Source organism: Coregonus lavaretus, assembly GCF_964263955.1.
Source record: "Coregonus lavaretus genome assembly, chromosome: 1".
NCBI lineage: Eukaryota > Metazoa > Chordata > Actinopteri > Salmoniformes > Salmonidae > Coregonus > Coregonus lavaretus.
The window spans coordinates 19,630,741-19,648,366 of NC_139988.1; the positions used below are offsets into that span (position 1 = coordinate 19,630,741).

At 40.2% G+C, this 17,626-nt stretch overlaps 1 protein-coding gene across 1 annotated transcript in view; it reads left to right on the forward strand.

Moving 5' to 3' along the window:
• LOC311127729 (calcium-activated potassium channel subunit alpha-1a-like) overlaps positions 1 to 17,626 on the forward strand; it is a gene marked incomplete at both ends in the record, with an annotated part of 208,256 nt that overhangs the window by 166,505 nt on the left and 24,125 nt on the right. Inside the window, 6 exon segments of the mRNA XM_084159598.1 lie at positions 86 to 195; positions 464 to 532; positions 2,216 to 2,302; positions 2,829 to 2,905; positions 10,526 to 10,702; positions 12,801 to 12,833. Coding sequence (XP_084015724.1) covers positions 86 to 195; positions 464 to 532; positions 2,216 to 2,302; positions 2,829 to 2,905; positions 10,526 to 10,702; positions 12,801 to 12,833 — 553 coding nt within the window.

The window sequence follows — 17,626 nt, forward strand, 5'->3', positions numbered from 1 at the left end:
CACTTGAAGTGTTACTTGAAATAAAATATGTTCATGATAACATACTGTACCTTTGCAAGACATGTTTTATCTGTTATTGTTTCAGATTGAAGAGGACACCTGGCAGAAGTATTACCTGGAAGGAGTAGCCAATGAAATGTACACTGAGTACCTGTCTAGTGCCTTTGTGGGCCTATCCTTCCCCACCATTTGTGAGTAAGTATGACCCTCTTTTCTGAAGGACCCTACTATATCAAGTATATTCTCTCTCCCCCCTCCATCTTTAAAAAAAATAGTATTTCTCTCTCCATCCCTCCCTCTCTCCTTCTCTCTCTCTACCTCTGTCTGTCTCTCTCTCTCTCGTCTCTCCTCTCTCGCTCCTACTCATCCCTTTGATTGTGTAATAATATTGATATTTTATTTAATATCATATTTGTTTTATTTAATATATATAATATTTATGTTTTTGAATGCTCCTCTCTAGACTCTGCTATGTGAAGCTAAAGCTGCTACTGATTGCTATCGAGTACAAGTCAGATATAAGGGAAAGCAGGTAAAGTTCACTCCTACTTGTGTATTAAAAATGGCCAATCCTGAGTGGCGCAGTGGTCTAAGGCACTGCATCGCAGTGCTAGCTGTGCCACCAGAGATCCTGATTCGAATCCAGGCTCTGTCGCAGCCGGCCGCGACCGGGAGACTCATGGGCGGCGCACAATTGGCCTAGCGTTGTCCAGGGTAGGGGAGGGAATGGCTGGCAGGGATGTAGCTCAGTTGATAGAGCATGGTGTTTGCAACGCCAGGGTTGTGGGTTCGATTCCCACGGGGGACCAGTATGAAAAAAATAAAAAATACAAAAAATATATATGTATTCACTAACTGTAAGTCGCTCTGGATAAGAGCGTCTGCTAAATGACTAAAATGTAAATGTAAATGTGATGTTTGTCAGAAATGTTTATTGTAAAAATCATGTTGAACCAAGTGGTATGCAGCACAATACAGGTTATCAATTTTAACATTAACTCAATATCCAGACTGCCATGACAATACAGCTTTCCTGACTGTGATCTATTGTAATGGATTTCAACTTCAACTTCATACACAGTACTCATCACTAATTGGCATTTTTGAAACACTATTGTTTACAGAAAGTTGACAAAGTTTGACAAAAGAAAGTGGTATGCCCCCGACATCCATATTCTTTATTTTTACCTTCAATACGTTTAGCCTTCGCCCACTTTGAGGAACATACAACTCAATATTTCCTGTCAATGTTTTGCCAGTGTACTTCCTGACTTTGTTGCAGGTGGTTTCAGGTCTCTTATCACTGCTGGTGTGTACTGTACAGGCCAATGCCAGCTTGATTTACACTCTTTTATCCCTTCAAATGTCGTATCTCAACGGTTCTTTTTTGTGTGAATTTCCAGTGTTTCTGTCATACGGTCACAGTTCACTGCTGTCTTTCAAACAGACCCAGAGTCATCCATGTCACATTTGTTATTCAGATTTGTATTCGTATTTCTAGTTTGATGTTTCCACCATCCAATTTCAGATTACTGTTTAATGTGTATGCAGGTGTGAAATTCTGCAATTAACTCTTCTTTTATTACAGCATGACTTGTGTGTTTGGCCTAATTAGTGTCACAGTCTCAATGGAAAATAAACATCAATGACTACTTTCCATCTAAAATCATTAAAGACTGAAAACATTGCCATGTACCATCTTAACCTAATTACTGAGGATTGATGTGGCGTGGATGTTCCTCTTAAAGAGCCAGTGCTTGTTTACTGCACCATCAGGTTTATACAAATAGCCTGATCGCCCCAAATCTGTTTGTGCTGTTTGTACACAAACAGTTCTGGGGTGAACCGGCTAATTAGTATACAAGCATCTTCCCAGCTGACAAAGCTGGTTGAAATGGTGTCATTACAACCCGTTTTGGCCACTGGGTTAGCTCTGAGGATGCTCATATTGTCACTTCCATTCTCTACAGGTGGAGGTTCTCTATTCAGTACTTGTCACTGTTTAATTCTCGTTGGGTAGCCATTTTATAATACTGGTGACACCTGCATTTGTTTTTAGTTCGATTCCAAGGAACTACAGTACCTCACCAACCCTTGTTTGTCCGAAAGGTGTTCCTTGTGTACCATTCCATGTGATTAGTGCATTAGGATGTTAAATGTAACAGAAAGATTCTCCTCATTGACGACCATGGATATTTGTTTGTATTGACAACAGCACCCTCATCAACCCTGGGAACCATGTGAAGATGCAGGAAGGCACCCTGGGTTTTTTTATCGCCAGTGATGCCAAAGAAGTAAAGAGGTATGTAAATGTTTAGAGTTTCAAGTTTTAATGTCACATGCACAAGTACAGTGAAATGCCTTTCTTGCAAGCTCTAACCCCAACAATGCAGTAATCGATAACAATGTAATACTAAAAATAACAAGGTAGAACAAAAACACGAGATATAGAAATAAGAAGAACATGATGAAGTAAGTAAGCATACTATATACAGGGTCAGTTCCAGGGTCAGTAGCTATATACAGGGTCAGTTCCAGGGTCAGTAGCTATATACAGGGTCAGTTCCTGGGTCAGTTCCAGTACCATATTTACAATGTGCAGGGATACTGGATCGATAGAGGTAGATATGTATAGGGGTAAGGTGACTAGGCATCAGGATATAAATGTACTGTAAATTACAGTAAATGTAGGTAACTGTACCTAATTGCCTCTGTTAGAAGAGACAGAAAGCCTCCAAATACAGTTTGACATCAAACTACTATATGTTCAATTACTTTTGGACTTACTGAAGATTAAATACTGAAATATGTGTGTGCTGTTTTCTTAGGGCACTTTTTTACTGCAAAGCTTGTCACGATGACATCACAGATCCTAAAAGGATAAAGAAATGTGGATGCAAACGATGTAAGTATTTATTTACTGTTCTTTGATAACAATATTTATTGAGCTTTGTCTTTAATGCACATGCATATTTTAATATGTACATGTAGATACTGTATAAAACTGTGCCTTACGCCTCGATCACACCTACAGCGTTATTGTCTAAAATGGTACGCAGCATCATCTGGATGTGTGCAACAAAAGTTCAACATTCACCTTCTGCTACCATTTCTGTCAAGCCGTCTACGCATACAGTTTGAAGCATACATTCGATAAATCCAACGTATGCACCACACAGAATGCACTGCAACTGCCTCTGCAACGCAATGCTGCAAGGCAAACGCAACGTTCCATTGGAAATTAATGTACTTCTGGTGTACCAAAACGCAATGACGCTGTTGGTGTGATCCAGGCGTTAGTATGTTTTTTTATTAGAACTATTTTAACAATGTGTATACTATACATGTATTATACAGTATGTTCTACTATACACATTTCTATACATATTAGATATTATTAATGTAGAATAACTTCCAAAGTTGTTGAATAAACACCTCTTCAGATGCCTGTTGACAGGCATTTGTTTAGAGTCTAGGTTTGAGCAGTGCTAACATTAGCATAAACATTATAGCGTCACTACATTGTCTGTGTGACATGTGGCACCCTATTCCCTTTATAGTGCACTACTTTTGACCAGGGCCCATAGGACTATGGTCAAAAGTAGTGCATTATATTGGGAATAGGGTGCCATTTGGGACATAACCTTTGTCTTTACATGACCTACATAGCCACTTGTATAAACTAGTTAAGTCCTTTATTAATAATCAACAGGATAAAACCCTGCAACTTCTGCCTCAGGAAAGGCCATATGATTACTTTAAACAAGCATCAAGTGCACAAATAACTGTCTACAGAAAATAAATCACCATTGATGTTCTTAGGCTGACTCCCAAATTACACCTTATTCCCTATATAGTGCACTACATTTGACCAAAGCCCTCATAAGTAGTGCACACTATAGGGAATAGGGGGCCATTTGGGACGTACATTTATTCATATTTCATGTAGCACTCAATAAAGACATGTTCTGATTTAAGAGCTTGAGGATACAGCAACATATAGCCTGGTCCCAGATCTGTCATGTTTGGCATGACAATGACTATAGAAGTTGGCAAAACAGTCCAAACAGATCTGGGACCTGTCATGACAACAACGAAAAAAGTGTGATCTGTCTTAAATCTGTTTTGTTTTTCTCCTTTCATGATTTCAAACAGGCTTCTTCTACATTGTGCCTAGACTAGAGTCACTTGTCTTGTCTCATATAACTATGATGACCACATCTACTGACCCTAACGTTTTATGTATTTTCTTTCTGCTGCCTTGGAACATGAAACAATGTTTTAACTGTTCACGTATAGTGCTTTATTGTGAGTAATCTGGGTACCCTACCCCTACCCTCCAGAGTACAGCCTGCTACCCTAGAGTTCGATATTTTTTGTTATTGTTGAGTGTACTGCACGTGTTGCATGTGGCGATGGTGGACACTGCTGCCTGCATCCTTCACGTTCACTCACGTCTCATTTGCACGCTATACTCTCAGGTCAAGGAGAACACAAAAAACGTAATGATTGGTAGTTAGATAGATTTGTCGATATATACAGTAGGTAGATACACTTCAACCTTAAGTATTTGATGAAGCCAAATATACAATGTGGCCTTAAACAAGTCCAATTACATAACAACTATTTTTCCTGTGGTACACGCAAAAAAAAGTGCTAGTTAGTACCCTTTTTTTTCTGTAGGGTACCCTTTTTTGGGCTTTGAACCTATTTACATCAGTTCTTTGTATAACCATTTGTATGGTTCTTAATTACACTGTTAGAAACAGAGGGTTCTTCATTACACTGGAACAACCAGAGGGTTCTTCATTACACTGTTCAACATATCCCGGCTACTGGTTGCAATGAAAATATGGTAAATATACAAAAAGTTACTGTATTTTTAGAGCTGGATTAAGGTATTATTGCTGTAAGGGACAGTATGCTGCTGTATTCTGATTACTTTGGAGTGAACCTCACTTGGGATTTGAACTCATAACCTCTCAGTTGCCAGCGACTTGAACTTCCTGCAACGCTACCGGGTCTGTGGCTATGACAGAGATTGTTAATATATTAGAACCAATAGACATTCTGTCATTTGTCCCTATGGGGGAACCCTTTTGGGTGCCATGTAGAACCCTTTGATTTTATTTAGAACCCTCTGTTTTGTCCCTGTAGGGGAACCTATTGGGTTCTACGTAGAACCCTCACATGAAGAACCCTCTGGTTCCATGGTTTTATCGTCTGTCCGTATTTGGATCAATCCCCTTTGGGTGCCACGTACAACCCTTTGATTTGTCCCTGTAGGGGAACCTTTTGAGTTCCATTTAGAACCCTCTCATGAAGAACCTACTGGTTCCAGGTAGAACCAATGACAGGTTCTACAGTTATACTTATAGGATACTTCAGATGCACTTATGGCACACACTGTTAGGTACTCACCTGTATTCCTACACTTTGGACTTCAAAGTCAATCTCAGCTTTGTGGCACAGCAGAAAGGTCAGTGTACTTAAAATCCAGAGGTTGTCACTTCAACGACCAGGTGGGGTCATACTTTAGCTGAACAGCGATAACACATGAAATTGCACGTGATCACATGTAAAATTTTAAAAACACATAGTTTCACATGTGAAGTGTTTTCACATGATTTCAAATGTAAAATGTCACATGTAAAGTGTTCCAAAAACACAGGTTCTCACATGTGAAATGTGAAGTGTTCCAAAAACATGTTTTCACATGTAAAATGTCACGTGACATGTTCCAAAAAACACGTGTTTTCAAATTTGAAATGTCACATGAAGTGTTACAAAACACAAGAAATTGCACATGTGAAAACTAGTGATCACGTGAAAGTGTTACCAAAAACAAAAGTGTCACATGTGTAATGTCACATGAAGTGTTACAAAAATACGTTTTCAGATGTGAAATGTCATGTGAAGTGTTCCAAAAACACGTTTTCAACTGTCACATGTGAAGTGTTACAAAAACACGTTTTCACATGTGAAATGTCACATGAAGTGTTCCAAAAACAAGTTTTCAAATGTAAAATGTCACGTGAAATGTTCCAAAAACATATGTTTTCAAGTGTAAAATGTCACATGTAAAGTGTTCCAAAAAACAAGTTTATTTTTCCATATATAGACACACCCTATGTGTTTTAATAAAATCAACTAATGGTTTATATGCATTGAGCTTGTCTGATGCTTTAAGCTTACGGTTTGATGAAATAAGACAAATGCCTCAAGAGGGCACCAGAGATCTAGATAACCAGAAGAAAAAAAACGGACCCAACTATTCTCCTCCCGCTCCTGCTGGCTTTCGCAGATTCGGCCATTACTCTCCTGAAGTTGCTGGTAATATGCTACAAGAGGAGTTGGCAACCTTTCTCATGTGGAATGCCATTTTATCTTAACATTTCTACCGATCTGCGTGCCAGTTATGGTCTTCATATGCAGATTTTCATGAAACCGTTTCATTTAATTTATAATAACATGTTCATATCTCAAAATCATTGTCATGTGATTAATCAAAATTCTATCAAATCTAAATGAAAATCATACAAACCTAAAAAGTAACTTCTATTGCCAATGCAAACTATGTAAAAATAGCCTACATAAAGCCAACAAATAAAAACATTGCAGCCTGCAGGTAGAAAATATCCTGATAAAAATAAATATCCTATAAATCACATTGGCTACACATGGCCTGTCTGCAACGAACTTGAAACATGTATCAACTATTAACTCGGGTCAGGCCCGAAGCTTGCGAAGTTGTGCTAGCGAACTTGCAACATTGTATAAAATATTGTAGGACCTCCGAGTTTCCTGCACTAGTGAGCTCGGGACAGACACAGCTGTGGGCTATTTGCGCAAGGGATACGAAGTAGTGCTTGACTTGCGCAGGAGCTCACCGGAGCCCCTCAAATGTTCTACTGCTTGAGCTCCTGTTCCTCTTATAGAATATTAGCTCAAAAGTATTGTGGAACAGTAAACAGTAAATATAAACAGTACCAGCACCCAAAATGAGTCAAACACTGATAAGAAGTAATCAGGTAGGCCTATTTTATAACATTTCCACTGGATCAGAGCATGACATTTTTCCCTTTCACGCTGAGGGGTTATCGAAAGGGAGAGAACTGGAAAGATTTTTCTACTATAATTGTCAATGGATGTAAAAACAGACTTTGTTTGCTTGCTGTTTGAGCTGAAGAAAACATTACTTTGAGAAGCTCCACAGCTCATTAGTGGTGGTGCGTTATGCCAATCAGAAAAATGATCAGATCCCCAAATGGGTACATTTATATGCCTACATTTGTCCGCAGGCCAGGTAGCCTACAGGCCTACTTCTATGTGTGCGCGTCCTTACTCAACATTGACAGGAGCACTCCAAACAAAAGACAATGACTAAATTGACAAAACTCGTAAATGGAATGAAATAAACCAAAACTTGTTTCTCACAAGTGTAGCATAGGTTGTGGGCTCTGCAAACAATCTGTCCACTCCGACAATGATAACGGGAAGACTGGAATAATAACCAAAGTAACAAACATTGTAGATTAGAAATTATAGGATTTAACATTAAATGTACTACTGGTGATATATGTAATGGGGAATTGATATACACTAACAATCAAATGCAAACAATTCACACAATGAAGTTATGAAACAATGAATGTGCACAAATTGGCGGGAGAGAGCGCATTCTGGACAGAGAAGTGCATTGTGCATCTGGGCACATGGTCAATCTGAAGTCTGCACTGGCCATGCAGCATTTACGGTTATATGGTCACAGCAGAAGTCAGGGCATTCATACTTCTTGGGCTTGGCGGAGCAGTGCAGAGCTGTTGTCAAGGAAGTGAGTTTGTTTTCTACAGGATGTACCGCCCCCACCTACCGTCAACCAATCAAATCAATGCAGAGCTACGCAGAGCCCTCTGCATTGTTTCAAAATTTGGGAAGCGAATGGCGATGAGGTACGGCGCTCGATTTGGCCTCTGCATGCCTCTGGAGGCTCTGTAATTACGTCACACCCTCCATATGGAGCCTCCGACCACATTTTCGGATCAAGCATAAATTGGCTTTTAGTCTAGGCCTCCGTAATGGATTAGTTTACTGTGGGGGAAAAAAGTATTTAGTCAGCCACCAATTGTGCAAGTTCTCCCACTTAAAAAGATGAGAGAGGCCTGTAATTTTCATCATAGGTACACGTCAACTATGACAGACAAATTGAGGAAAAAAATTCCAGAAAATCACATTGTAGGATTTTTTATGAAGTTATTTGCAAATTATGGTGGAAAATAAGTATTTGGTCACCTACAAACAAGCAAGATTTCTGGCTCTCACAGACCTGTAACTTCTTCTTTAAGAGGCTCCTCTGTCCTCCACTCGTTACCTGTATTAATGGCACCTGTTTGAACTTGTTATCAGTATAAAAGACACCTGTCCACAACCTCAAACAGTCAAACTCCAAACTCCACTATGGCCAAGACCAAAGAGCTGTCAAAGGACACCATAAACAAAATTGTAGACCTGCACCAGGCTGGGAAGACTGAATCTGCAATAGGTAAGCAGCTTGGTTTGAAGAAATCAACTGTGGGAGCAATTATTAGGAAATGGAAGACATACAAGACCACTGATAATCTCCCTCGATCTGGGGCTCCACGATTATGGTGTCCTTTGACAGCTCTTTGGTCTTGGCCATAATGGAGTTTGGAGTGTGACTGTTTGAGGTTGTGGACAGGTGTCTTTTATACTGATAACAAGTTCAAACAGGTGCCATTAATACAGGTAATTAGTGGAGGACAGAGGAGCCTCTTAAAGAAGAAGTTACAGGTCTGTGAGAGCCAGAAATCTTGCTTGTTTGTAGGTGACCAAATACTTATTTTCCACCATAATTTGCAAATAAATTCATAAAAAATCCTACAATGTGATTTTCTGGATTTTTCTTTCTCAATTTGTCTGTCATAGTTGAAGTGTACCTATGATGAAAATTACAGGCCTCTCTCATATTTTTAAGTGGGAGAACTTGCACAATTGGTGGCTGACTAAATACTTTTTTTCCCCACTGTAATTCACAGCAACTTCCAGGCAACTAACTGCCATTACGTTACTGTGAAATGCACAGTAACCTCGTAACAGTGCAGAGCTTTGTCACATGCTCAACCTTTGACAACATAACCATCAACCACTTAAACGGGTACAACACTTCCACTGATGGCACAAATACCCAAAATTCTGTAACTTGTTGTTGTTTACCGTACTTTCACTGCAACCAGTAGCCTGTAGTGTACCGTAAAAATTAGAGGAACTTTTTAACAGTGTAGCATTTCATGGCCTAAAACAAAGACATGGTGGAGAGGGAAAGAACAGGATGGTCCTTCACAACCATCACAGCAGTAAAGAACCCTTCCTGATATGCAAAAAAAATTAATGGTTACACATATCACCCTCACCCCTGACAAAGAACCCCTCAAGAGCCTTTTTTTTTAGTGCAGTATTTACGTGATACTGTATTTGACTTCTGTAGAAATAGCAGTTGTACTGCAACTAACCACCAGATGTCGTCCAAACTCTATAAACTGGTAATTGTTACAACACAGCACTGTTTGAAATCTGAAGGTGCCATTTTTTCTACCCAAAGGTCACTCACTAGAATTACACCTTAATTACACCTTTTTAAGAATCCAACAAAGTGAACCCTACAAATACTAGGAAGTATGAGTTAAACCAGTTCTTTCCCATGCAGGCCAAACCAGTGCCCAGTCCCACGCTCTTATGTGTGTACTGTGCTGTATGTGGCTAACATCTCATCCAGTAGCTACATCATGTGCACTTTTCTGAGGATCGACGTCATAATGACAAAGAGATACTGCATTGTCAGCCTGTCTGCCTTCAGCATTAACATTGGGATTCCACAGTCCTGCTTTGCTTGGGTTGCCAAATGCTTACAGTTCATGTTCATCACAAAACCAGCAAACTGTTTTATTTAAACCTTTAGGCTGCATACTATATAATGTGATATACCTGTGGTGTAACTGTGATACTATAACTGTGTACAACTGTGATACACTACATGATGAATACAGTAACCCATCCACTTACCTTTTAGATGCTAGTATTGAATAACACCAGTACAGTGTATTTCACCTCCTCAGAACATCTATCATCCATGACCTTGAATGTCATAATTGACCCTTTGATATTTACATCCACAAGTCTCAGAAGATAGCTACTGACTGAAGATCCTCCTTTTATGTGCATAAGAACACAAGTTAGCATCAATTAATGTTTTCAAACTAAAGCCCACAATGGGATTTAGCTACATTGGTCAGTTTTAGATGATAGAATAGTAGAAGTGCCAGTCAGTGACGCAGTACTTAGGGTCTGACTTGGCACCTGTTCCTTTTTGATAGCACCCCTTCCATGTCCCCCAGCATCCTCCTCCCTAGGTACATAATAACCTTGCCTTGCCATTAACCTACTGCCTTTCCTCTCCTCTTATCCTCCCATCCAACCAACCAACCACCCAACCGTCCCATGACTGTAGCCAAGATGTCCGTCTACAAGAGAATGATGCTGGCATGTTGTTTTGATTGCGGCCATTCAGAGCGTGACTGCTCTTGCATGTCAGCCAATGATAGTAACACGAAGGACACCCTTCAGCAGCGTGGCTTCCCTCTCTCTCCTGTCTCTCTTAATGATTGCTCGACGACTTTAAGTGCCTGTAAGTTGTCAACGTGACACAGCGTGTGTTATCCATGTTTGTGATGTTCACTGTATGTATGTTTATGTTCATGTGGTACAAAGTCTGACTGAGTTTTCTGTGTCATTTAAAAGGAATCTATAGTTTAAATATGGCAGTTTTGTTAGCTTCTGCCGTGATTGTTGATGTTGTTGGATATTAGTGTTATGATTTTGGTTATTGTCTTCGTCCTGCTACTAGTGAAGATGGTAGTTGTCTTGTAGCGCATGCTATGTTAGTCTAGCGTGTGTTGTGCTGGTGTTTCTTCATAGTTTGTATTTTGGTTTTACTTTAGTGTCAGATCATTTACTGCTTTATTGTTGTTGTTTTAAAAATTGATAATTTATATGGATTCGTTCAAGATGGGTATGAAATGATGTATCATTATTTTATTGAATTATTAAATGTATTTAGTTGGTTACAGTACATTTCTTACATATGAAGAAGTTTAGTTTATTGACTAAATTCTATATTTCTGCTAATATTTAGATATTTTGGGTGGACAGTACCAATTCTGCTTGCCTTTATTATTTGGACATCGTAGAAGGGTTTCATAATGCTGTGGCCTATGTGGTACATTTACTAGTGACCTGGATCACTCATCACAAAGATGCTTTAAGAGTCCGGGCTGTAAGACACACAACCCAGCTTGCCAAGTAACAAGCCCCTGCAGATAGAGACAGACATGGAGCCAAGGGAGCTTTGTCTCTGATAACTCAGGCCCCTACAGACAGAGACACTGACATGGAGCCAACGGAGCTTTGTCTCTGATAACTCAGGCATTTTATATCTCTCTGAGGTGTCGGCGCATGACATCATTACGTTGTTGTTTGTGTCGGGGGAAAATAAGTCCTGGGAAGAACAGAATATGCAATGTGTTGTTACATGTTACTTTGATATATTAAGTCAGTCCAAATTTGTTTAAGCAAACGTCTTTTGATCAAAGCAGATCTGCAGCACATTGTTACATCTCTGGGGCTATCCTCTCCCCTCCAGCTGCATCATGTCTTCCAGGGCTGATGTGGATGTGACCAGCTGACTAGCTGTAGTCTGGCTGCATGGATAAGATAGCAGAGAATGCTCCAGAGTTGCTGTCTACACGGTGTGCGGTACGCTGAGGGCCTTACGCGGGCTGACATGGAAATTATGTTTGCATTTCTTTTTTTTTGAGTGCTACTGGTTATCATGAAACTCAGGGTGACAGTTCCTACCCACTAGGCAACCCAGAGCCCCCTCTCTCCTCTCTCTCTCCCTTCCTCTCTCCCTCTCCCCATCTCTTGCTCTCTCTCGCTCTCTCCCCATCTCTCTCCCCCCAGAGCCCCCTCTCTCCTCCTCTCTCTCTCCTTTCCTCTCTCCCCATCTCTCGCTCCCTCTCACTCTCTCTCCCCATCTCTCTCTCTCTCCTCCCCCCAGAGCCCCCTCGTTGGGGGACAGATGCTAGTCTGTTAGTCCTGTGCCGGCCGATCGCATGCGACAGATGCCAGGACCAGCATGCTCCCTGGTTGAACATGTCCTGTCACAGTCCTGCCTTTAGCCCAAAGCCTGACCTTTATATTGTACTATACAGGGATGGGGATACAATGTGTAAGGTACTTATGAACATGCACTTTCTCCAAAAGCTGACTCACAGAAAGTAACTTCCATGCATCCAGATGTTCCCAGGCAATCCTGTGGACTCGGATGTCCTATTTCTTTTTCATGGGGAGTAGGGAAAACCTTTCCTTTGTAAATGTAGACCATTCTGCTATAGGCCTCTGTCATCGATGTATGCTGTACAACTACGTTGCGCTGTCTAAGTAAGAATAAGGTTGATCATTTTAAGTGAACCATTCATAATTTCAGCTTGCTGACGGCATCACCGCAAGTCATTGAAACATCCTTCTTTTTCTTAATACATATTTATTTTTCCATTGCTTTGTCCATAGGGTCTTCAAGACACACCACAGTTCAGTAGTGTCTTAAAGAGATTCAACCCAACAGCGTCTTTATAACCAACATTATAACCTGTATTATCATGCTATATCATTTGCTCTCATTGCAACAACCCTGTAACCTATCATTGTATCTGCATTTTTCTCAGCAAAAAATAACTATAACGGATATATCAAATCAAGTAAGTTTTGATTTCAATGTATGTTTTTATTTGTTACTTAACGTCATTAACCCTCCTCCCAGTCCCCTGTCCATTCCCTGCCTCCATCCTTCTGACTGTGTCTACCTCATATTTTCCTGTTTGCTCGTCAGTAGGGTTGGGGTCAATTCCATTTCAATTCAGTTAATTAATTCAGGAAGTAAACTTAAATTCCAATTCCACTTTTCCTTAATGGTTATTTTTCTAATTGGAGTAAAATTGGAAATGGAATTCCAGTTTACTTCCTGGGTTGACTGCATTTGAATAGAATTCACCTCAACCCTGCTCTTCAGTCACTCCTGTGTTTCACTGCTCAATCATTTCACATCCTGAACCACTGACGTTGATAAAGAGATGTCGTGTATTATGTCCCTCTGGACTGGGCTGTGTGTCTTTGGGAGGGAGGCTAGTGTCTGTCTGAGGTTGCCCTGTGATAAAACATTGCTGTACAGTAAGCCTAACATTGTACATGAGGCAAATTAAGTTTGTATAACTCTCATGATAACATTTTATTGTATCACATTATTTATTAATTTAAAAATATATATTGGTGGAAAATACAGACCAATACCTGTTTTTCAGTTTTATTCCAATTCTATACTATTCCAATACTATATGTTTAATTAAGTATTAGTTGTAATTTGAGCAGTAGATGGTGCTACTGCTCTAAGGTATCTCTGGATGTTAGAGTTAAGATCACTGGAATGTAGAGTAAAGCACTCTAGTTCTCAGATAACACTTACAGTATGTCTGAAGAATTTCAAGAGAACCTGGAAACAAACGGCTATCAAAATCAATGTCTAAAATAGCTATTGGATCAATTGTTTCAATTTGGGGGGGGGGGGGGGGGGGTTGACAATGAAAAAACATAATCTTCTACATTATTGAGCATTATTTAGGAGGGGTATAGTACAGTGAGAAAATATTACTATAGGCGATCTACAGAGTTGAGGGTCCCAGGCAATGATTTATATATACACTAGATGACTTATAGGGGGTGCTGTGTTGAAGCCACCACGCCTCCATCTTGGCAGTCCCCCATCATTGTAAAAAATATTTTGGAAGCTATAGAAATGAAGTTATTAATTACTATATTCATTTTTGCCAAGTTAATTCTATTACAGACACCTTAATACATACTTTAAATTATATTATGTGAGCTAAACATAAAAATACAAAATACAAAAATACAAAAACATTTTCCTTAAAGCATAATTTTTTGAGATTACTAATGTTACTGTCCCCACTACAACAACGCACAATATCCCATAACGACAAAGCAAAAACAGGTTTTTAGAAATGTTTGCTAATTTATTACAAATTAAAAACAGAAATACCTTACTTACATAAGTATTCAGATTTTCAGAATGCACTGTACATCCTTGGTCCTAGATAGCCAGCACATCTGCCACAATGTGTTGTCCCTGCTGTAAAGCTGTGTGGGTTTGACATGGGACAGATGAATGCAGGAGGTTTGGGGCTGGGACGGTAATGTATTAGACAGCTGACCGATTAAATAATCATCTCTACACCCTGGCTTCACTGGCTTCTGCTCCCAGCTAGCTTTCGGCGAGGTGGAAATATCTTTCTTCCTCCTAATGGTATTGTTAGATTTTAGTCATATTTACCATTTTTGTCTATTTTAAACACTAGGAAACTAGATAAGTAAATAAACAAGTAGATTTTGCAGCTTTGATTAGGGATTAAAATAGTTGATATGTTAGATTTATTGTGATAAACTGCGCTTAGTTCATCCTCCTTCAGCATTATGCTATTTTTCCTTTTCAGACACTGGTTGTAAATGTCCGTTGTCATGCCGTTGTTCTTATAGTACAACAATCCAAGTAACACCTGAAAGCCCTGCTGTTGATTAATTAATGTTTATTATGAATATCAAAGTAAATGTCATATCTAAAATTTCATTTTAAGAGTCTACTGGTTAAGTGGTGTTTAATAACAATGAGCTCCTTAATTATTTAACTGTTAGTATTCTTGTGCCATATCCCCTACTTAAAATAATAATGAATGACACGACTGTGAAAAAAAATCCACTAATATCCGACCCATTATAATGTCATTTTAATTCAACCCCATAGTAACTAATTTGAGGACAGACTACATTTCATAAACTAAAATTATAATTTTTTGCTAATTTTCATTATTTTCTATCTGGCAGTTAAAGACGACACCCTTATCAAAAGGTCAACCTATCAGAACAAGTCTATTAAATTGAACCACAACTCCACGGCCCACCATAAAGCAGCAACAGCCCACAGTGGAGTAGTACTGCCCGGCTTTGGGTCCGGCTCTGGGTCAGTTCCTCTAGTCAACAACCGTAAAGGAAGCCTGCAGCCTTCCAGGGAGCCCTCAGTGCTGAGGCGTAGCCTCCTGGGCTCCAGAGAGCTGGTCCAGGTGGCGATGGGACCAGGTGGACCAGGAGGACCAGGGGGGCTGGCAGCAGAGGAGGCTAGCAGGCTCCAGAGGGCACGTAGCCTGCCAGTGAAATACAGATACCACCCCAGTCACTCCAGTAACACCACCCTGCTCAATATGAGACACTGTACATGTAAGAAGCCCTCTCGCATAGAGCCGCAGCATGGTGTGGCTAGCTAGGCTAACTAGGCCCCTGCTCACCACCACTAGATGACAACAGACAGTGCATGTGTTTGAGACTGTGGCTGGGGTAGAGTGGAGAGATTGCAAGCCCCCCCCCCCCGTGTTGCCCTTCCGTGCGGCACGGTGTGGCTAGACTAGCTAGGCCCGGCTCAACAATACTAGCTAGCATCATAACGCATGGGTTTGTGAGTGAGGTTGTTGCTAGGCTGGAGTGGAGGGGTTGCAAGCCCCCTTTGCGTTTCGCCTCTGTGCGGCACGGTGTGGCCAGGCCCGGCTCAACAGCTAACGTCACAACGCATGTGTTTGTGACTGAAGATAAGGCTGCTGCACTGCTAGGGTGGAGTGGAGTGGTTGCATGTGTAGCATTCCTTACTGATGACCCAGTGTGTGCAGCTGTCAGCTGGGAGCTATTAAATATTGAACAAACTGACTGAGGAAGATGTGAACAAACGACCAGCCATCTCCAAAAGAGTGTGTACGTGTGTTTGTGTGTGTGTGTGTTTGTGTGCCTGCGTGCATGTGTGCGTGAGCAGCATCCCACTCCACTGAAAGCCCCTAACTTACAGTGCTTTGTCCCAGTTTCCATTATTCTGTCATAGGTAGACATGCCAGCAGCGTTGAGATTGGGCGTGTAGCCCATCTTCAAAGGACCATGATATTTGAGATGTTATTAATTTGAATGTAGGAGTTGCATTCTAGTCTCCTTTGTAAAGGAAGGTCAGGTTGAAACACGTGTCGTGTTGACAGTCTGAAACATCATTTAAAACCACTTAGCGGCTTCTCCTGGTTTTGTCTGGTTGTGTCCCAAACGGCACCCTATTCCCTAGTGCACTACTATGGGCCCTGGTTAAAAGTAGTGCACTATATAGGGAATAGGGTGCCATTTGGGACAAAGTCCTGGTTTTGTATATCTAACTCGTTATAACTCAACATGGCTGCCAACATGGCTAGTCGTGTGTTAAAGATAAGTGAATAGAAACGCTAACATCCAATGAGAGGCTTTTAGTAACAGTATTAGTTAGAAGCTGTTAACTTGCTGTTTTTCTTTATTTTTACTCAACAGAGGAGCTGTTTTTTATTATTTCTTTTTTTGTGTATAAATGTGATATCAGCTAGCGTAAATTAATTTCTACTCAAGGGTGAAACTTGTAATTAATTTTTCCACAAAGAGAAGAGCCTGGGTTGGTGCATGTAGTTTCACGTAGTGGTAAAAAACAATGTCCAAGGGGCAGCTGAGCGGTGGATAAATCATAGTGGCACTCAGACCAACCTAATTACACGAGCCAAGGGCATCGCAGTCAATGTCGTCAGGCCCCGAGACGAGAGGAAACTGAAGACCAGCCACCTCAGATGTGTTCAGACATTGGAACAAAGGGGCCATATTTACGATGTCATCTCCGTGATATTATGCTTTATTATCTTAATTAGATGAACGTTGTGAGGGATTTTCATAGCCAGCAGTAGAAGCATGTTAAGTGTTTCTAAAGTAATGAGTAGTCGCTAATAGGACATGGGCATATTGAATTTTAAATAAGATTTGCTTATATTGGGTTAATGTATGTATCACAGTCAGTCACACACTCCTAGTGATACTAGGGGCTCGATTCAATCCGTATCGCTGAAGTTCATTTGAATGAAGTTGCGATTGAAATTTAAAGGGAATTTCCGATTAAGCCGACATATGCAGTGTTTACCGTGAATGCAGTCTCCGCTAACGCTGGAATATTGCCTTTAAATTTCTATTACGCTACGGATTGAATCGAGTCCTAGCTAGCTAATTCCATGGGTTGATTCCATACTGCATTTTTTAATTAGAACGATTCAGAAATGGTTTGCTTTAGGAGGATGATTACAATTTGTATATTTCTAAAGAACGTGAACAAGATATACAGTATTAAAGTAGAAACATATCACAAGGAAAATAAAAGGTATAATTTGTAAATGCCCTTCTAGTGTGGGCTTGGTATTATGGTGATTCTTGGACTGTATTGTGCAATTGTTGTCATAGAATATTCTACGCACAGTATGTAGGCTACAGTAAGAGCTGAAATGAGCACTTATCAAAGTTTTACAGTAAGTCAGTTTTACACTAAGTCTGTTACAGAAATGCTATTTTACATGAAGTCTGCTTTACAGCAAGTCAGTGGTACATTAAATCA